General features: G+C 35.3%; 2 protein-coding genes across 2 annotated transcripts; one reads left to right on the plus strand and one right to left on the minus strand.

Moving 5' to 3' along the window:
* Window positions 1-184: 184 nt before the first annotated feature.
* Window positions 185-11,069, minus strand: LOC144350238 (uncharacterized). The gene is made up of 12 exons (XM_085490532.1): window positions 11,033-11,069; window positions 10,164-10,257; window positions 8,741-8,870; window positions 8,393-8,428; window positions 7,587-7,619; window positions 5,602-5,693; window positions 4,414-4,482; window positions 3,861-4,022; window positions 3,565-3,656; window positions 2,871-2,920; window positions 2,429-2,485; window positions 185-453 (listed from the first exon to the last, which is right to left on the minus strand). The coding sequence occupies exons 3-12, from the start codon at window positions 8,796-8,798 to the stop codon at window positions 428-430; spliced, it is 675 nt and encodes a 224-aa protein (XP_085346658.1). The 5' UTR covers window positions 8,799-8,870; window positions 10,164-10,257; window positions 11,033-11,069; the 3' UTR covers window positions 185-427.
* Window positions 11,070-11,073: 4 nt separating this feature from the next.
* On the plus strand, window positions 11,074-22,084 carry LOC100370446 (uncharacterized; the record flags this gene model as incomplete). The annotated part of the gene is made up of 10 exons (XM_085508491.1): window positions 11,074-11,217; window positions 11,366-11,485; window positions 11,777-12,017; window positions 12,872-12,956; window positions 13,164-13,333; window positions 17,184-17,309; window positions 17,924-18,055; window positions 18,398-19,328; window positions 19,631-19,928; window positions 21,684-22,084. Coding segments are annotated over 10 exons (2,556 nt in total), but the record flags the coding sequence as incomplete, so codon positions are not given.
* Between the last annotated feature and the right edge of the window lie 799 nt (window positions 22,085-22,883).

Genomic DNA, 22,883 nt, shown 5'->3' on the forward strand with positions numbered 1-22,883 from the left:
GTGTTTTGTTTATATGCCCATCATTGTTGACATATTTGACAAACTTCCCTTTTAACTTCTCTTCTATCATATATACATGTACATTACTATCTTGTACAAGCAAGTAGCATGGAATAACACTGGAATGAAAAGAAAGCATACACAAGAATTTAGTATACATTTTTTTTTTGGTAAAATCATACTGTACCCAGGAAAATTTAGTGTGTAGTGTAGTCACATTCTACTTCTGTATATACTGTACTGTATTATGTGACATTTATGTTTCATCCTGGAAACGATTTTGATATACAGGTACCAGTGACATTTTTAACAGGAGATAAAACTTAACTCAGTAACTTATAATCAATATTAATACAATGTTACCAGTTACCTTGGTGTTTCCCCAAAAGTAGCAGGTACTTGCTTTTCAAAATTTAATGATAACATCCTAGCAGCCATTTGTGACTGCACCTCCTGTGATTGAACGTGACAAAGAGTTAAAAGACATGCACCTAAAAGCCCATCTCCCGCAACACATCATCCTGCCTTTAAATTTGGGGGTTTCCACCACAGACCAAGCAGACTTTACACGGGTACCCACGCTGTCCATCCCCCTTGGGTTGTGAGTCCATCTGCAGGCTCCCGCCAGGGGGACGCCAGCCATGACGCCCGCCTGTACAGTCTCTGCTGGTGGAAGGTTGCAACCAGGTACCACGCGCTCAGCTTCATGATGCAATTCACAGACGAGTCACATCATGGAGTTGTTCGCTGCGACGCCTGCATCCGCAATTCGCTCCCCCTTCCACTTTTGCCAAAACCTTGTGTCTTGTGTCATTTATTGAAGCATTAATAATGCTTAACATTATGAGATACAATAATTTAGAACTTTAGACAACAAAATAGTATTTCACGATGTCTATTTTGACCAAACATGACATAAATATGCTAAAAATATGTGATTTGTTCATTTGTTGACATAAAATGAACAATTCTCAGAGAACATCTCAACAACAGTTCAAAGAAGTTGAGAGCAAAGATAAAATATAGTTGAACTCTGATGACCTTGCCCTTTGTTATATAATATAATTCCCTTTATCATAGTTTGTTTCAATATGAATATGCATTGTCATAATTAATTTTGAATACAAACAAGTTTTGGGATTGAAACAACAGTGAGAAAGCAGTTTACCGAATTTCCTTGATAGATATAAATATCTTACAAAAACATTGGTGCCTAATTTAATTATTTTAAGGGACATAATTTCCAGCTTTATTCAAAGTAATTCAGATATTTTAGTATAAAACAAAAGCTTCATCTCAGAAAAAAAGTGCTGCATTTAAACATAAATGGATTCATAAAACATGTAAGAAAACAGAAAATCTTAGCTGGCTTTTGTCCAAGTATTTTGTACAGGTGTATGTTAAAAATTAATAATTTCACCGAGACAAATATGAACTGCCTCATTGTGTGACTACTGTATTATATGAAAAGTAAAAAAACACCCTCTATAAATAGCTACCATGTTGCAAGCTCTGCTTTGTATGCAAATCTACTTAAATAGTTAGTTGGTGTCCAGTGGAGAGAGGAGTCAACAGTACTGTTGCCTCCTGAGAATCTACATCTTCAAACACTGCAATCTTTGTTTTTGAAGTGAGTTTTTAAACTAGTATTATAAAAGCTCTATCATTCCATTCTAATAGCTGAAACAAATTCCTGTGAATTTTCATTTGTCAACTGAACTGTTTGTCAAATACAGAATACATATATTTTAGTAAAATTTTTTTTAAAAATGTGGATGCAACGTTTTGCTTTTTATGTATTTTTTATGTTTTGTTTTTAATTCAATAACTTTGAACTAAACAGATTTTCTATTACCTTCAGATCTTGATCAAAGATTGGCACCCAGTTCATAGGTGTGCTTATATTGATTTTCTGACATCTTGTTTTCTGTGAAGATTTTATTGGTAGGTTTGCAAATGTGTATCAGACTGTGCAAAAACTCTCTTCATGAGTTGGTTTTGAAACCCAGCATAGTATTCCCATGGGATTTGGGAGATACATACCCAAGGATATTATTACAAGATAAATGATTTGCTTCATTGAACACATACAACAATGCATATTTCCACTGAGATCAATGACCTTTGTTGCATATCACCAGTGATCAGTTAAGTAAAAACAGTCAAAATATTTTATCAGATTTTCTCAATTTTTGCATGATATTTTCATACAGGACATCTGTTTTTCAAACTCAGGGAAGACTTTATACTGATGAATAAGGTGACCAAGTTTGATGAAGTTTGGAATAGAATTAGTAAAGTTATTGTGCATTCAACTCATGAATGCTTACGTATGCACAAATTTGAACTAAAATTTAAAGAGAAAAAAAATGTATCACATAGACCAGAGTATGTTGAATAAAGAAAAGCAGTACATGTATATTCTTACCAAGGTTGTCACTTGCACATCTTGCAAAGCTTTTAAGTTTAGCTGAAGCTGAGAATTCTGCAAGGATGGAAGATACTTGGATACTTAATTTGGTTTGAAAGTGCATTTTTAATAGAACCATATATAAACCATCAATTACATCACAGTAATAGACAAATATCACTTTTGGCAATAACACACCACTGTTATTTATGTAAGTGCTGCTAATCAGTATACCTGGTTTACAAATAACAACCTCAATGTTTAACACACCTAGTAATTTATTCTTTCAAGTAGAAAAAAATTCCTAGTTCCAGCTACAAGTTCAATTGAAAAATAAATTTTACAATGTTCCCTTTCATCATTCAATAGTAGTTCATTTAACAATCGTAACCAACCATGATAAGCATTGAGTGAAAGATCTAACACATTTTCAATCTATTAATGTTGTATAAATACTCACCATTTTTACTTGAGTTCTCACTGTAATCAACTATGTCACTCATGATAAAACTAAAGAATAAAAAAGTATGCATGTATGCAGTTTTACCTTCCTGTTGTAGTAATGTTGTACTGTTTGCAAAACTTAGTTGAAAGTCATTCAATTTTGAGTATACTTGGCCATGAATCTAATCTGAAAGTTACTATGTTTGTGAGTTATCTGACACATTTTTATTAACTTTATTACAATAAATATCGTCATGAATTGCTGTTTGAATTCTATTTCAAGAGTAATGTTCGATGTTCAAAGTTTGCTTGACCACAGTGGTAACACAAGTATTAAATAGTCATCGCATGAATTCAAAAGGGAGGGAGGAGCATAATGGTGATACAGAGCACAAAACAAGAGTCTGGTGTGCATCTCAGACTAATTATAATGCAAAATGCTTCACATCAAACGCAGAGTCAATGAAACTGCTCAGTGATATATAGCTATACACAGCGATATTTTTGCAAATACCATAGATGTTGGATTTATTACCATACCATGTTTGTTCTGTTAATAGTTGTGCTTACATAAATTAAAGGGTAGTCAAATAAGTATACATTGGAGATGAGATTTTAATAGAGCAAATACAGTACAGGTATTACTTAATATTAAGTAATTAGCTGTCTAGTAGTATAAACTAGTGTTTCCTATACAGCTTCATACACACCTTCTACTTGGTTCTCTCATCTCCCCACCTCCAACATGATCATCATCTTCTTCCTTGTCATCATCACTGTTGTCATCTTCTTCTTCATCAGCCTATAACATTTAACATCCATTTTGAAATGTACGTTCATAGATTAGAAATAGAGATGATTGTGTTCACTGTGAGACTAACTACAAAAGAAATCCTTCAGTAATGTCAGAATTTTTTAACAATCAATATCGATGAGCTACTCTCAGAATAGCAGTAAATGGCCACCAGTCCAAAATTTATATGAGGAAATCAGTAATTATACTAACCTTATAAAAATAAAAACTAGTTTTACTCTGAAATTGGTCATCACAGGTAAACTCAGGACCTGTTGTCCCACCCAACAATTTTGATGAGGTAAATCTACTGTTGTAGAATATGCAGCATTTTTCCTTTACATTGTTTACTGTTAATGGTACATTAAAAGGAACCTGTTGGTAAAATATCAGAGTATGAAAATTTAAATACTTCATTTTGCATAGCAGGTTCTTTGTTCCCACTTCGATTGATTAAATGCCAATTCTATAAAAAAAATTATGACAAACACACACATGGCTTTAAAACATTGCGCAGTAGATAAAAAACAAAACATTGTGTGCTCAATACATTCTGGGGCAGCAATCCTTATTTAAACATGCTGATAAAAAATAAATGACAAGGAAGTCAAAATTAAATTGATGGATCAGATAACAGTATCAAATAACATCAAAACTGTTATATGTGTTGTCACAGTTAGATCCAGCATGTAACAGTTTCAAATCAAAAATGTAAAAACAAACTCTTGGTCATAATCATAGAACTCATCTGATTAACTTTACTTACAAAGTCTTTTAATCCGGCAGCCTTTTTATATTTTTTACCATCAAATATAACCCTTGTAATTGTTAGAGTCTGATGCAAAAACAAATAAAATAAATTAATAATACATGATATAAGCTGTTTAAGGCATTATACTTTAAAGTATAAAGGTTCATATTCATTTTTGCGCCAGGTAACAATTACAGACATTGAATGCAACTGTTCACTCTCTTGAAATTTTACGTGCAATTTGCAAGTGCATTTGCTACAAAGACTATATTCCAGTTTGGGACTATGTGACAAGGGTCTGTGATCATCTCCTTATCATAATGCTATCCTGACATGGTACACTCACCCAGGACTGAAACTAATAATAATGGGTGAAAACAGGCATGAAAACCTAATACAGTATACAGTTACAAAATGAAGAGAAAAAATTACATTCACCAATCCTTCTGATCCCTCAATTAAGACTATGGTGAGTTAATAAGGCAGTGTGTCCACTAGGAAACTCATTTGTCATGTGATTATATCTAATTATTGGTTGAATGGTTGTCCATTATTGTACATGAATAAGATTACCCCGGTAAATTACAGAATACAAAACAAACCTACCATACAACTTCATCAACACAATACTGCAATGGGTTCAGAGAATACACCAATTACACCACAGCAACAAAAATATTCATTAAATATAGAGACTTGTAGTCCAATCAAAATACCTTTAAGTTTATACCAAAAGACCATGCACAGAATCATGGCTTTTAAGAAGAGAAAAAACAAGCAGCCTGTTGGCTGAGATGGCTTCGCTGTTAGCAATGCACATTTCAATTAAAGAACAGAAGATATCATTAGAAAATGAATAATATGCATAGCATCAAAGCAATTGGACTTGTGGTTTTTAACAAGAAGTCCAAAATATCACTTTTTACCAAATATTACAAAGTATGACCAAAAGATATCATCATGAAATGAACAAATCTAAGAGAGGTCCACCCAAGGTACATATACACTAAGTATCAAAGCATTCAGGCTTCCATTTTTTAAGAAGATGTTGAAAAGGTAAAAAGTTGACACAGACGACAGTCACCGGACGAAGACGGACAACCACTCATGTGATAAGCTCTGCTCGACAAAGTCAACAGCGGAGCTAAAAAAACAATTGCTGATATACACGAGTTAATCTATAAAGTGAACAGCAGCTCGTACCTTGGGACATTTCACCTTTATATTATGTGGCTTCTTTGCCAAACATTGTCTTCTAATGAGTTTTTGTTTTTTCTCTATTTCAGCCCATGTATCTATAAGAAATCATAGAGATACAATGTTATTGCATGCTCACCAAAAAAGGGAATAGGTAGAACTATTTTGTTTTTTAATATTAACTTATATGAAGTTACTGAAACTATGGCGATGTCCCAGGAGGTGTGTTTTGGGATGGTGGTGGGATCAAAGAATAAAATACTTATTTAGGTAACAACAACAGAGAAATTGATTTTAATATGGCGCCTGGAAGAAAACAACAAAGAAATGCGAAGTCACATGAACAAAAAGTCACATGGGAAACTGGCGAAATTTGTGTTATAAACACTGTTTAACATAATATATTAAACACACATTAATGTTAATGGCCATGTATTGTATTAATCTCAACGTCTCTAATAGAATAATATAACATAAATTGTATAAAAGTTCCTAAATAATAGTGCACATACTGTATTAATCTCAATGTACCCTAATAATAATGCAGTAATACACATAAGCACAATACAACACATGAAAAATCTGTACATTTGTTCCACTTTTCACAAACTGCTTATGCACTGCATTACTTTTAATTATTTTTACAATATACTTAAACAAATTTACAATGAAAACGTGAGTCATTGCTCTAATTAGTAAACAGGAAAATTAATGTATCATGACATTAATATTATTAGGTATGGTTGTTGTAAATATGTGTTTTTTTATGTATTATTATCTATGATTTTTTGCCATTTTTGTGCAAAAATAGTGGCAAAATATGTAATGGAGGATTCTTGGGTAATTGAAAAAAAACAGTAACAAGTGAATTGTATAAAATATCTCTGGCCAGACACTAAAATATACCGACAGCCGTAAACAGGTATGAGACTGTCTTGTGTGTTACCTCAATCAATATGGAGTTACCAAGAATGCTCTATTTCAGATTTTGTGGGATAGGGTTATGATTAGAACACCCCATGGCACAAAGGCAACAGTCTGTGAATAAGATAGGCCAAAAGATCACATCACAAAAACAACCATGATGGAAACTTTTTGACATTGAGTTTTCTTGTGCTGACATAGATCCTGCAATGATTTTTTTAATCATTAGTAGTTTCACCAAAGGTTTCTTTTTATTAAAATGATTTTTTTCAATCAGACATTAGTTGTGGAGTGATCGGTAAGGTACTGTATGTGACTGACTGCTTTATACAAGTGAATTTTTGATGTTTTACTAATCTGAATAAACCAGCCATGATGAGAAGCATTTTGAACATTTTGAAATTGATTTTTGATTTCATTTATAATTTATTTTTGACATTGGAATAATTATTCAAAACATTTTATTTTGCATTGGTAGTGGCGTGATCATTGATTTATGACTATACAAATATATGGACAAATAAACAAAAAAGAAGGCAGATGTATGTACGACTTAACTGCAAGTCAGACAGACAGACAGACAGACAGACAGACAGACAGACAGACAGACAGACAGACAGACAGACAGACAGACAGACAGACAGACAGACAAAAAACAGAAACACTGACACAGACATACAGTGTATAGGGCTATAATAATATAAATGGCCTGTGAAGTTTAATGACTCTATACATATATGTGAATATCCAGACAAACAGACAGATAGAAAGACTGATGTATGTAAGCTGGTAGTTTGCACTACAAAGTGTAAGATAATGACCAACAACAAGTGTTCAAAATTTGCCTATAAAATTAAAGTTTTAAAATTATGATTCTGTACTTAAATGCAAACAAACAAAGGACAGACAGACTGATGCATGTAGACACAAATGTTGGACCATGATTCACAGCAAGATTCAAAAGAATTGGCCTGAAAATTGAAAGGACAGAAAGACAAGACTGACTGTATCCCCAGCTGACACTATGTTTCATGGGGCAATAAATCTAAAAACATATCAATAATTACCTTCAGTACTTGTGGTACTTTTGTGGTCTGCATCTGAAACAAAATAACATAACTATTAACGCCTTTTACTACAGGTAACACCTGAGCTAAGCAAAACAACCACTAGACATATTCAACAAAGACGCTTACAGTGAGTGTAATGAATATGATGATTGCTTTCCCAATAAGCACTGTGTGATGTTTACAATTGTGCAACAATGTTTACATTTGGTCATTTAGTATATTATTCAGCGTGAACATGATCCAGACATCACAGGCATCTCCATTTTCAAGTACTGTTAATTAAATTTAGTTTGTTATATAATAAATTTATGATTTTAATTTATTTTAGCTTTTTTTGATAGACAATACTACCAACCATCACTGTGTTGCAGACTTGCAGCCAGTGTAGCTATTATTTGGAAATCTCCTTATCACTGCTTGCATCTATATTGTATCTTCTAAAATAGAATGCAATGAACTTGAGCCAGAACGCTACTTGTCACTGAAGATTCATACTTATACAAATGATATGTGATTACTTCTTTCATTTTCACATTAGTGTTTGCTTGCAAATGTGCATTATATATGCATATATTAACATGGAAATTTACCCTCTAGCATGATGAAAAAAGACTACATGTCATGGAGGGACCAATCATTGTTCTTTAATAGGGTCTGAATTGACAGAATTGATATCTCTCCATTTAAATAACGTGAAAATGTGCATACTTATATCTACAAGTACGATAATCAATACTTGACATGTACAAAATGGAAATGCAATATAGGTAACTAATACTGATATGAATTCTTTTTTCACTCACTATCATTGCTTGCTTGGCTACTATTCACTGTATGTCCTGAAATTATGGTTAGGAAAAAAACAACAATTAGTTTGCACATTTGAATTATCAATAAATTCTGACCTGCAAATACAGTAGCAAAATGACAAGATGTATAGAGAGACTTACCAAAAAGATTGCCTATACAATTTATAGAAATGGTAAAATACACACAAAATATTACAAAAATTTGATGTGTCCACAAATGTTTTCTAAAAACATCCTAACCCTCAGATTGGCACAGTTGAAATTATGAGTCTAGCAAATACATTGCAGGAGAACAGTGATTAGCAAGACTGGAAATATAAACTTTGTTAAAATCAAACTCACCATTTTTTTTTGAAGGTGTGTGTTTTTTAATGCTATGACCACACATCACACACTCCATTTTCAGCACTGCACCTGCACTTGATGCACTTAAGAAATTTGTGCATGCACATAACTGGCAAGAACCAGCACACTAGCATGAAAAATGTGTTAAAAAAAACATTTGTTATTATTAAAGAACAACTAATATGACCCAGCATACCCAAGATTGATTGTTGTTTATTGGGGACAGCTGCATTTGCATATTGTCTAGTTGACATGTGTAGTCTTGTAAATGTCTTTGCAGTCTTTGCTCTCTCTTCAATAAAAGCAGATACAATGAATTAAGTATCAACAAATTGCAGTATACTCTATAAATATGGAGAGTTTCTAGAAACCATACCTATGCATTGTAGCACAGCAATAAATAAAAGTTTTGAAGTCAGGAAGCAGGATCTTACTTGACATTTTAATGCCTGCTGTCAGTAATATTAACCTTTCCTTTTTTTTTCTGTTTCTAGAAATTGAGCAACTTGAAGGGTGAATAAAAAAAAAAAAAAAAAAAAATATAAAATAAATATAAAATAAATAAATAAATAAATAAATAAATGCATATTATATACTCGCATGGTCTCTAGCCATACAAAAACATGCCTTACACTTATTAGACTGCATTTGCTTTTTATACTGCTTGCACAAGCATTTAGAACATTTTCCCCTAGGGATATTTTCATGATCACAGTCCATTCTGTAATATAAGCATTCAAAAAGTAGAGCTAACTTATAATAATCCGACCCCTCACTCGATCTCAAAATCTGACCTGCATCTTCCTTAATTCTATTTATTTGGGGTGGTGGAAGGTAGGGGTAGGGTTAGAGCATGAAGGTAAAACACGAATTCTTTTTTTTTACCTCCAGGCTCCATGGTTGGAGTTAAGATTGGGGTGGGTACAAATCACAACAAAATTTGATACAGGCAACAATTATTCACCTGTCTATAAAAGTCAAACTTTGGTTGCCTTGTATAATAAAACATTTCTTATTTTCCCGGGAAATGATAGAATTATAGGTTACAGCAGTCATATTCGATGATGTCATTCAATTTTCAAATTCGACTCGATGAGTGGGTGACTTCATGTACAGTTTCGCCACTCTTTGCTAGACTTTAATTGCCATGTTCTTTCCACAACAATCTGAATGTCAGATTAAAGTAACCAAATATACGTCAGTGGCTTCATATATGCCTAATTGCCAGAAAATATTTCAGTCCGACCAATCTGTGCGAGGCAATGAAGTATAGTGAGACGCAGAGTGACGATGATGATTACAACGAACAACATTTAGCAATCCATGCTTTTCGGCGATTATCTTTGGAAGTATTTGTATGATAGGCAAACGACCGTCTCAATTCAGACCTCATAACATGTAAATAAGTCCCGATACTCACCTTTCTCACCAAGGGAAAAACTTCAATGAGCGAGACTCTTCACCCTGCTTCAACAAGTGTACGTAAGAAGCGCCGTTCAAAAGTCATTGATTGGCTGAGCAGTTAAGGTCAGAGGTTAGAGGTCAAGGAGCAAAGGGCGAAAAAAGTAAAAACCATTTTCAAAACCAAAATTAAAAAGCAAAGTCATTTTCAAAAGTAAAATGTAATTTTAAATTCATTTTCAAAAATAGAAGTATTTTTTCATGTGCAAATTCATTTTCATTTTGAAAAATAAAAGTAAATTTTCAAATGCAAATTCATTTGCGAAAATAAAAGTAAATTTTCAAATGGAAATTCATTTTGAAAAATAAAAGTAAATTTTCAAATGGAAATTCATTTGCAAAAATAAAAGTAAATTTTCAAATGGAAATTCATTTTCAAAAATAAAAGTAAATTTTCAAATGGAAATTCATTTTCAAAAATAAAAGTAAATTTTTAATTGGAAATTCATTTTCGAAAATAAAAGTAAATTTTCAAATGCAAATTCATTTTCGAAAATAAAAGTAAATTTTCAAATGCAAATTCATTTTCAAAAATAAAAGTAAATTTTCAAAATGCAAATTTATTTTCAAAAATAAAAGTAAGTTTTCAAATATAAATCCATTTTTGAAAATAGAATGAAATTTTCGATTTAAAATCACTTTTTAAAAATAAAAGTAAATTTTCAAATGAAAATTCATTTTCAAAAGTAAGATGAGGATTTCAATTTTCACTCTTGTTTTTAAATTTTGCATTGATTTTAATCAACAAAGCCATTTTAAAATGCAAATCAAATATTAATTATAAAAGCTAGAAATACGGAAAAAATGAAACGTACAAAAAAGTGACACTTTTCACAAAGCACGGTCGTGACCCTCCTCGGTTGCCGTAATGGGAAGTGTTCAACGCCGTCGCTCATGTGTTGTGGAACTATACAGATGCTAGTCTCTCGTTTGCCTCTACAGCGGGCGCTGCTGATTTAGTAGCATTTATGCTCAGTGTGGTTGAGAGCCATTTCCAGATGCTGAAGAAAAAGGTAAAATTTGTGATCGGATATGGTTTTAAAAGTGAATTTTGTATTAATACTTCATAGTTCTTTTTGATTAAAGTACATATAAAGTACTGGTCAGGTGCCATAATGGTCTGTTGTTATGGTGATTTGACATTTTATTATTTGTTTACAGATGATAAGCTTAGCGGACGGAATAGCGACATGCTTTGGTGACACTGTTTCATCGACGCCAGTAATGGAATCATCGGTAGAAGCGCCATCTCGTGACATGCCTCCCGGATCTGAAAGCACGGTGAGTCGCGATATCGTAGTATACGGTGTAACAAACCATACGTGAATGAATACGTGTTTCAAAATTATGCGTGAATTTTGCACCAGCAGAGTGCAACATATTACATAACTCGACCTGCGCACAACACGTGTTGCAAAAAAAACAAATAGTAGTTTTTACAGCAGTTTGTAAATGCCTCATTAGTGACATGTTAAACATTTACGCACCAAAATCTGCTAATTTGTCAAGTGACGCAGTTCCATGTACATGGTAATGTACGAGCTCAAATCGTGACATTATTATTATATCTAGGTAAGAAAACCCACTACAGACAGTGAAGTTCGGGAAACTGACGATAAAGTGCGCCTTATACCCGCGGGGTCACGTGCAGGTATAAAGAACGATGGATTAGTTGGTTACCGAAAAGATTCGGATCTTGTGGCAGCTAACAATAAAGCAGTGTTCGTGACAGAGAAACCGTTGCGATGTAATCACCTGTTTGAAATAAACATCGATAAAATAGACGTTAGAAAAACAGCCGGTCTCGAATTCGGTAAGTTGTTTTGAAGATGAGTAGATTCACGTAATTATTGGACCATTTTTTGGATTTACAGATTTAGGTAGGTCAGTCATGTTATGTATAATCATAGCGTGTCACTGTTTACAAACAAGCGTCTACCCATGAGCCTTTGCGTTTTTGCCGTGTGTTGTTATCGTCGCTTGGGACTCAATTCCCACGCGTGCGCAGGTGACGACCCTCCCGCTTTAACAATGAAACTTTTGTAACAAAATTATTTCGTAGCGTGAATTTGCGTTACCCCATGATGTATTTCTTTTATTATAACCATGTCTATGCAATCGTCAACAAAGAGTGATGGAGGTTATGAATCAACACTGCTTGAACCTTCTCTACTCGGTGATCTCCGATCCAGGTATCCGTCCTTCGGTCGCATTCCCCCAAAACCGAGTGAAATTTTCACTGGGTTACAAAATGCATGATGTTTGGCAGAGTTTCGTGATATTTGTTGTATGCTAATTGTCTCCCAGGAGTGAATTACGAACAATATTCAACAAATTTTGGATTATGGCAGGTTTAGCCGTTTAAAGACTTACATGGAGTGGACAATGTACTTTTTTTTTTCGTTGCTCAATAATGTGAAATTTTGAAACGTGAAATACACATTACCCCACAAAAACACTTCGCCAATAAATAGTATGTATCACTACACTACTACGATGTACCCCTGTTCGGAAACATTTTATTACAAACGAGGACAAACGATCATGGCGTCTGACTTTACGCGCATGGATTCCATACTGGAGTGTTTGTTGTGTGTCGTGTGCGTGATTCTGCCCTCCCCCGCTGTATTGGTGTTATTAACTCATTGTTCTATTTCTCTTTAATAGGTGTAACAATATACCAAGAGTTTCCAGATGATGTGGTTTATTACGGGGAAGGCTACGGAGAAGGGACAGGCTTTTGGTTCTTAAAGTAAGTCGGCTCACGTATATTTAGGACATCTTAAATGGAGCTTCCATCAGAAATTAAAATTATTCGAGAATCAAGTGTTGGTGTGGCCTGCGCTTAGTTCAAAACGACATTCCTGTATCAGTATCCAGATATATGAGGGCGTCCCGATTCTTTTTATAAAACAAATATCAACATGTTTATGTTCAGAGAATATATTTATTATTTTAGAACTACGGATTTTCATCGAGACTTTAAAACAATTGGAGGAGGGTACAGTCTGAATCTAGAAGAAATTAAACAGGGCGATAAAGTTGGTATTGTTCGTTTTGCTAATTCTGCTTTACACTACTACTATAATGGAGAAGATCAAGGCATTGCGTTCAGGAACATACCAGAAGGTAATCCAAATTGTGCTTCCGGCGATTTTCCCCGACCATTTTTTACCATTCTATGATTGTAATGATATATCTAAAGAAATACAAGTAACCTGTAGAATACTGTGTGGGTAATATTTTTTATATTGATTTTTGTTGCATTTGCAGCAAATAGTTACCAAACAATGAGAAATCTATAGGATTGAATATACCCCACAGCTGGCTTCACATGCATTGTTCATAGTTCATATGGTGCTTACACCAGAATTTAATTACAGCACCTAGGCGGTATGTGGTTACAGCTTAATGTTCGAGTAATCGCAAGAAATTGACATGACAATAGAAATTCATTAAAGACTGCCACTCCCATGCAATTAACAGCGAGTGAAATTCCTGGGATTGAAACATATATTTTGAAGTCACTGATGTAGGCAACGAATAACTGCAAGTTGACATAAAGACGAGGTAGTTTATTTAATCAGTGGTAAACTAGAGGCTGAAATTATAATTAATTTGTTTATTTCAATTTCTCCTGACGTCAAATAGAATACACTGGTGAAACACGGTAGTAACTGTGGGTGAAAGGATGTTTTGGGGTGTAGTTTACATTGTATATAGAGTGGTAGGGTCGGGTGTAATGTGTTCATTTCCAACTATTATGAAGTCACGTAGAATTTCACTTAATTTATTTTTGCTGACATGTTTTCAAGCATTACATGTGAATCTAATTTTCACTGCGCTGTGTCTCAATATAGTATGAGGGAAATGGCATATTCACTGGAATTTATTTCAGGGGAAAAATGTTTTCAGTGATAATGAAGTATTATGACAGATACCCTCCCCGTGGCTTTCATTGCGTATGGAAGTTATTTTCACGAGTGATGCGGTGTATCCTGCTGCCGTACATTCACGAGCGAAACCACGGGGAGGGTGTGGGGTTCTGTTATTATACACATGTCCCATATTTGATTATTTCATATTAAAAAAAGAACGTGCAACAAACCGGGATAGAAATTTAGATCGGGGAACCCAATTGCTCATTAATATGCTCCAAGACAGTGCTGCGACCTAGCAACGCTTGTCAGTGTAGAACGCGTGTCGCTGTACGTGTGAAAATAAAATAATCAGACGTCTAATTTAAGTCATTGTCCGAATAAATAACTCGTGGATGTTTAAGCGCGGTGGTCGTAGCACAACGCGTGTTCGAATTTCATGTAAATAAACAATGCATTTTACACGCGTTGTATACGTCGCTGTGAGTCCCATATCGAACAGGACGCGACACGACGACTGTTGCCCTTTAGTTGGGACCACGACAGAACCAGAACTTAAACTGGGCGACTACGATACACGGTTGATGTTGAAGTTAAAAGTTCCTCCACAGATCTGTGCATTGGCAAACATGCCGTGCAACTGCGGTGCTCCACTGACGGAATGACTTTCGTTGAAATCGGTCGTCGCTGACTCGTGAGCTGCACACTACAACCTCGTTTGTGATGTTGCTTGCTTGTCGTGGATAGACTGAGTCTTGGTTACCGGTTAAATTTTGCTAATTTGGCGTTGGTAATCTTTATTTCGAACTGAGTAGCGCCGCAACGTCGCCAGCAGAAACCTCATGGTATATCGATGTTGATGGTTGCGGCTCCATATTAATCGGAGATTTTACTGCGGGTCCAGGCAGCGGGTGGATCTTCCGAGAGCCCTTCAAGATTTATAAAACTCAGATTCCAGGTGGTCAACAAACATTAAGTTCTCCCAATCCTAGTATTCTATGTGATGTACATCTAACATGCCAAAAATGCTGGTGAACGATTTGAACCTGGCAAAAATACTTGAAATAGATACCAGGAAGGGGAGGGGGGTAAAAGAAAAGTTATATAACATTTTATTATTCAATAATTTATTAAAATACACAAGTTTGTCCAACTCCCTGTGATACAACACCTCAGACATAGCTCATTGTACTCGGCTGGAGTGTGGGCAAAAAGTTACTATTTGAATTTTTGATATCTTTTTTCATTAATGAGAAAGTTGACCCCGAAGTTAGAGTAACTGTTCAGCAGGAATGGCTTTTTAACTCTTCTGTGATTTTTTTTTGGCTTGGCTGATTTTGTCACGGTTCATACTTGACAGGCAGGTCGTACCATCACTAATTGGAAAAACAATCCTGACCCACCGCTACCATGGCAACAGCCAAAGTCTTGTAATAGCAGTGCCCAAATGATCATGCCTTTTATTTTGGCTACGTTGCGCACTGGTAAGAGATCACCGGCGCCGACATTGTTACCACTGTCAACGGAATCCCAACGCAGCTTTGAACTTTGAATAAAATGTAAATGCTGCTTCCAATCTAAAAAATACTATCGCAAAACGATTGGAAATTATACATTTAACGGCTGAATACGTCCTAACAATAAAATAAAGTGACTTCTAATGACTGCCATGTTATTTTGCAAACCTCGTATAAGGTGCCCGGTTTTAGTTATAAACAGACGTTAGCTTCACGTTCATGTCCCTTCCATGATAACAGCCGAAAACATATTGCTTGTTTTTTACCGGTTTTCATTGGCAACCGAAGTATTTTTATTTTGTAAACAAATTTTCGTCTGCTATTTTTATTCAGTTCAAATCGTTCAGCAACATTTTTGGCATATTAGGTGTACATCACATGGAATACTACGATTGAGAGAACTTGATGTATGTTGACTGATTTTTTATCATAGTACGAAGTACCAGGAAGTTACTCAGTTCCAAATAAAGATTACCAACGTCAAATGAGCAACATTTGACTGGTAATCAAGATTCATGTAATCCATGGCTAACAAGCAACATCACAAGCGAAGTTGTAGCATGCAGTAAGTCATCCCGTCAGTGGAGTACCGCAGTAACACGGCATGTTTGCCATCAGCATTGTATTCAAACGAATCACGTGGTGTGCCGTTCTCGTTCAAACCCGGGATTCGATCAATAGGGGAGTCCCATTAAAAAAACACATTGCAAATCATGCAAGTTCAACATTTTCAAACCAATATACTAAAACAAAAATGCTCAGAGATGTAAATGAAGGATAGATATTACTTTTCACTATACACATCTCTGTTGATACTATTCCTCACATATTCGACTCCCAATTACTCCTGCGTAAAATGGACTAGCCTCTTCATGTTGACATTCAGACTAAAATCACGTGACAGGCTGTTAAAATTGGCTGTTGCATACTCTTTCGCCGGTCTGGAAAATGTGTTTAATTAACTCACATTCAAGCAACAATGCAGATTTCCCAGTGGGAGTGAGACTATTCAAACTCTGCCACTAAAAAATAGGGGTGTTTTCAGCAAAAAACGAATAACCCTGGAATACACACAATATACTGAATTTCGGAACAAATCGTGCATTACTTACAGCAGCAGAATACCACAGAAATATCAGACGAAACATGAAAACACTATATATTGTATTTCAGCCTGAACCCTCTATATTGCAATTCAAGGAATTAACCCCATATGTGCATCCATTTCCCACCTTGGTATCACCCACCCCTGAAAACAAACTCTTAATACCACGCTGAAGCGTTTGGTAATAAGTTTAAGTTCATCCTATTCTGCCTCTAGATAGCAGGTGCAAGTTGTATTCTATTGTTTTTGTATTGTTTATTTCACCAGAAGAATAGTCTCGAGACTCTAATAGTATCGTGACTCTCTCGCTCTGTGCGAGATTCCGGCCGCCATTTGCGTCTGATATCAGTCAACACATGCCTCTTCTACACGCGATTCGGTACATATTATGTCAAAACTACAGCACTGTAAGACTGGTGGTATATCGACTATCTGGGTGACATTATGTAGATATATAAAGTTCTTCATATTTGTCTCAGGTGTTTATCCATTGGTAGCTGTGACGGGAAAGTGCCTCCAGGTGTCTGTTGTTGAAACATGTTCCCCAATTACCATTCCTGATGCGTTGAAAGGACCGGATACTCCCCATTTCACAGAACCATTTGGTAAGCGATTAAGATACTAGAGGTAACTGTGTATACTAGATTTTTGAGTTTATTACAGCACGGAGATATATTTGACCACAAAAAGAAGGAATCTATACCAAACAACTCAAAACTTTGGTAGAACATTACCTCCATAATTTTCGTTACGCAAAGCCACCATCGTTACCCTAACTTCCAGTTTGTTTAGAATTTGATCGTATCACTGCGAATTACAGTCAGTCAAAATATATCAAACACACTGAAGTTAGTGACAGCTTCATGTATGTTGAAATTAGTTAGACCTGGTTACAGGATAGTCAATTCACCAAAACGAGTGATTTTAAAATAACTATTGGCTTAATTGCATCCTCAAAAAAAAATATGAGGCGCTCTGTAAATAAATAAATGTATATAATTTGCCGGATCTTATTGTAGGTACTATTCAGCATTTGGTTAGCCAAGCGTTTAAATCCACATTAAATGACGAGTTTTTTTTTATTTTCAATCGATTTCTGTATTTCACTACATTGGTGTGCGAAAAAACTTGTGCCACTATATTTACGTTCTTACATTAAAAAGAAGTCCTCAACATAGCTCTGACGAGCTGCTAACACTTTGATCTATTTTTTCTGTAGAATCGTACAGAATCAATACCACCAATTTCAACACTACACAATTCAATCGCATGCGGAGCCCATGGGGCATTGATTTTATAGAAGAATCTAAACACCCCGATAAAGCCAACATTTTAAAAACTGATACAATAGGTAAGATAAGTTGAATATATATATTTGCCTCTCACTGTGTTATAGTAATTATACCCCGTATATACAACGTTTGTTGTTGTCGTGGTCATATTTGTATTAAATCAATGTTCATGTCACAAATGGACCAGACTTAAACTTTTATGATAGTATGGACTCCGGTTTCTCACCGTGACTAACTATTGCACATTTGTATACCCATCTTTAACCAAAAATATAACCCAGGTATTGTAGACCTTCCATTTTATTGATTGTCTTGAATTATTTCGTGGTGTATTGTGTCAACGTTTATCTTGCGAAAAACATAGTTACATTTTTAAATTTATTTTAATTATTTTTAAACAGAATCCAGTCCAATTCCATTTGTGCAACTTGGAATGCAGAAGGAATTGGATACGTTTGCTGAAATTGAACGACACTCAAAAAAGGGTTACTTGAATGAAGCTGAAATGATTCGTGTCATCCACTCTCAAATTGGTTTCTCGGATCTTCTCGCAAACCCCCTGTTTCGAATAGACCCCGTGTCGAAGGAGCGTGTAAAAGGAATAAATGAATACTTGGTGATGCAAGGATATATGGTAAAAATGTATGAAATAAGCAATGTAATTCCGAATAATCCAAACAAACTCCCCAAGAGATTGGCCGATATTTATAACTACGTTTTGAAACCTTGCTTTAATAACATACAAAACCTTGATTCATTCATATGGACTGGAAGTACGAGTGAGGGATTTGCAATGACCGACCACAGCGTGAAGGAAGATAGGTACATGAATGATGAGATGGATGTAATGATTCCTATCGGGGAAGCACAGGAAGGAATACAACTACACCCTGAGGATGATTCAATGACAAACACAGACCTAGATTTAGAAGCATCAGGACGGGAACTGTTCATAAGCGAACTTGAAAGGGTTGGACATGAAAGCCCGTCTTATGGCGCGCCTTTCAAGTGGGTTCCAACCTCGTTTCCTGGTTATGTCAGAGTTGAGGCCAATGATGAATCGAAAATTGATTTCAGTGAAGGTTTCATTCATAACATATGCTCTGTGGTGAGGAAAGTTGAAAGAGATGTCATCTACCTCTCAAGAGCAAAGCTTCTGAAGGTTCAAGAGGACTATATACGCCAACGAATTCCGGTTGTTCAGGATAACATAGATGAGGAGTACAAAACACGAGGTGGTTTCCGTGGTAGATTGGAATTATTGCAACAGGGCCCAGTTCAGACACTAAGTGTATACTATACTGCTGCGTCTTTAGAAGGTATGAAATTCCTGTGAAATAACACGTATAGCATGTGTTCCACTTTTTTTTATAACATATGATGTAGTGTCTACTACATTAATTAGGTTCCATCTATGCTGAATCGATATATGATTACTCACGTTGCCAATCGCATTAATATCACTTTTGTTGACTGGTAACCATCTCTCTCCAAACGCCACAAACGTTTGTCCCAATATGTTGGTAAAACATGTTACGGATTTTCATTTGTTGGGATCAAATATGCATACTTTCTGATTGGCTATTGAGCTTTTTATTCTCCTCTATTAATCCAGGCGGAGTGAGTGCAAAAAGTGTGGAGTTTGAACACACCGTGGATGCTGCATTGGTTCTAAGATGTTCAGCCTGGCCGTCTCTTGCCATTTCGTGGGTTACACGTGCTCGCCAGTGGCCAACTAAGGACCTGGTTCTGCATATTCAACGCGACGGCTGTCACGTGGTTCCCAAGTCTTATCCCGGTGAGGGTGGAGATGATAATCTACAGTGGCGGCTCTCGTTTTCATTGGCTGAACGGACACTCGCGCATAGTTTCACAGAATGGCAACGTACGTTCTATTTAGTGATGAAAAAAATATGGCGTCGTTATTTGAAGGTACGTACTCTGTAATCTTAAATTTTCTTGTGTCTCGCCATATATATATATATATATCAGTTCTTTTTATTTAGATCATGGCAATTTTTTGGTCAGAGCGCCCTCTAGTATTGTGGAGAATCATGTTCATTTGGAATGCTCTGATTGGATGGAAGTTCAAGCCTAGCAAGGTGTGATAGAATTGGCCTGTTATGTTCAGATTCAAATAAGCATGAACCACTAATTTGATAGGGAAGTGATACTTATAATGCAGCAAGCTGTTCTAATTGCTGTTGTGGTAGAGCTTTTCTATTTTCCTGTCAAATGCATTTATTGGTCCACTGAAAAATGAAAATAATGTTCCCTGTAACTTAAACTCTTATTGATCAAGGCATTTTAAAAATCATGGTGTTAACTCCCCTCAAGTTATGACCCGTTGTCCCCTACAGGATAATGGTTGCATCTAATATTAAAATAAAGATGGCGGAGTATAGCGTTGATTCATCTCGTTCTACTCTGGATTACTTGGAGTCAATAAAGATCCTAGAAAGTTAGTATTTATATGCCTGTGTGTTGTTTTTGTTTGTTTTTTCACTGTCTTTGACTTTCCCAGTATGTTTGTTGCTGTTGACAACAATTCAGTCCTCTGCCAGGCTTCAGTCAATGTTTTTCTTCACTACCTACCCAACTCCTCGTCGGGCACTATGTAGCTGGTGTGGTATATTTATCACAGACAGTAGGGCAATTGCCACATTTAGTGCTCCAAGAAAATATTCTCTGTCCATGTGTATTTATATAAATAGATGCAGTTTCTTTGGCTTGAATAACATTCACTGGCTTCTTACATACAGGTATACTGGTTTACCTGTTTCTAGTTGAAATATAGCCAATCTTATTAACCAAGACAGTTGGACATTTGCCACATGTCACAACACTCATTTCCAAGTGCCATAGCTTGAAACAAGTAGTCAAATCTGATATTGGCTGGAGCTTTAGTTTATATGGACATGGTAAATGGCAAACTAGATGGTCAGAAAATAATAAAAATAATCACAGCTTTACTCCACCCACCCCACTATGAAGTAAAAGGCTGTTTATAAGGCCATGTATGATGGTTTCATTTTTCTTATGGAAAACAATTTTAATTATAAACTTCTATGCTCCTGTACCCAACCGTGGGGGTTCATCACACTAAACAACAGGTGTCACTATTACTAAGAAAAATGTACTTTTTTCATTAAAATTACTGATATATATATATATATATTCAAAACATGTTTTAACTCCGGCGAAGCACACTGTGGGAGTCTTCGCAGATAGTGAGTATGTGTGTATGTGTGTGTCTGTCCGTTCCACCAATATCTCAAGAACCATATGCTTGATGCATAGATGCTCTGGACTAATGCGCAGCTTTTTTTAGGTTTATTATTAGACAATTTCTGATTTCTCAAAAAATCAGGTTTAAATTGAATTTGTGATAGAGGTTCTTTGATTAATTAATTAATTAGACAGAAATCAAATGTATCAAATAAAAGTATTATACATTTCGACAATGTGGATCACATTGTTTTCTCGTTGTACATCTCAACTAGAAGCCAAATATTAGCTGCCAAGATTCTTGTTTGAAAGGCTTATCTTAAATTTACACAAGCACACAAGAGTTCATTCAAAGTTTTCTTTGATTACTCAAATGATGATTCCACTGAAATACTTGAAATGGACAAATAGTTCAGTGTGTGTTTTATATTGTTTGTTGCTTTTTTGTTTTTAATACAGGAACCAAAAGTGTTATCGTCGTATCATATGAAGACTACAATGTTCTGGGTTAGCGAAGGATTGTCATCCGGGCAATGGTCCAAGAATGACCTTGCCGATCGATTCATGGAATTCTGGGATCGGATGATTTTCTTCTTAGAGCAAGGAATCATTCCAAATTTCTTCCTTCCAGAAAACAACATGATCAGTCACATAAGCCAAGAAGATATCGATGTTGTTTTACAGAAAGTTAAACACGTGCGTCAACAACCCTCCAAACACTTTAGAGATCTAGCGGTTCCGACCTCAACGTTTAACGTGATTAACTAGTAGAGTTCACTAAAGCACCTGTTCATACATCCGCTGAATTACACTGTAGTATTATGTATATTAATAACAAATATTATATATTTGTTTTATTGTATGTTTTAAGATGATGTCCTAAACACTATAGGAATGATCTATTATAGTAATCAACATGAAAATAATTTTCACCGTGAAAAATATAGAAATTACTATATAACAATTCCATCCCACATTAGCAGTGGCGAATCCACGTAAATATCATTTGCGCTTTCTACCAATATGTGGTATATATTTCTTTGATCGAGTACGCCATTAAATTGGCCATCCAATGAAAATATTTCAAACGAATCTCCTATATTATATATACAATTATTGTTTCCCCATCCAAAAATATATAATGCTCCAATTCAAAATACACCTTTCCGAAAAGTTCGTCCTCTAGTGCCGAAGTCCACCTGTGACTCATAGCATCGCTGATTTTTTATTTCTAGTCCACTGTTATTGATAGATACACAATTGGTGGCCAATCACTATTAAACAAACAAACCAACAAACACGTGTGATGAGACGGACATTCTTGTACATTGACTGCGCTGCGCTACTTATCTGAACAGCGATAGACGAATACATCATGGCTAGGGAGACTAATTTCTAAATAAACAAAGAATTAGAGAATACAAAACATGTTTGGAAAGACAACACACGCATACTTGTTTATCATGTCTAATGAAACTAGAGTTGAAATGCATCACCCCCCCCATACATTTATTTCAAGCCACGACTATGCACATTTCAATTATCTGGATATTAGGGCTATAGTTTTTTTTGTTTGGATGTCTATTTCTGTAAAGGTGGCCTTCTCAATCATAAAACTTTTAGATCAACCGACAAAATTGGACGAACCTCGTACGGTAA

The sequence above is a fragment of the Saccoglossus kowalevskii genome, chromosome 15 (assembly GCF_978046115.1).
Source record: "Saccoglossus kowalevskii chromosome 15, keSacKowa6.1, whole genome shotgun sequence".
NCBI classification, from domain to species: Eukaryota; Metazoa; Hemichordata; class Enteropneusta; family Harrimaniidae; genus Saccoglossus; species Saccoglossus kowalevskii.

What these genes read in the sequence shown, in the direction of transcription:
- LOC144350238 (XM_085490532.1), bottom strand. Translation starts at nt 8,798, where the DNA reads ATGGAGTGTGTGATGTGTGGTCATAGCATTAAAAAACACACACCTTCA. An exon ending in CTGCCGGATTAAAAGACTTT is followed by an intron (nt 4,023 to 4,413) that starts GTAAGTAAAGTT and finishes TTTTACCAACAG; the next exon opens with GTTCCTTTTAATGTACCATT. An exon ending in TGAGAACTCAAGTAAAAATG is followed by an intron (nt 2,486 to 2,870) that starts GTGAGTATTTAT and finishes CCATCCTTGCAG; the next exon opens with AATTCTCAGCTTCAGCTAAA.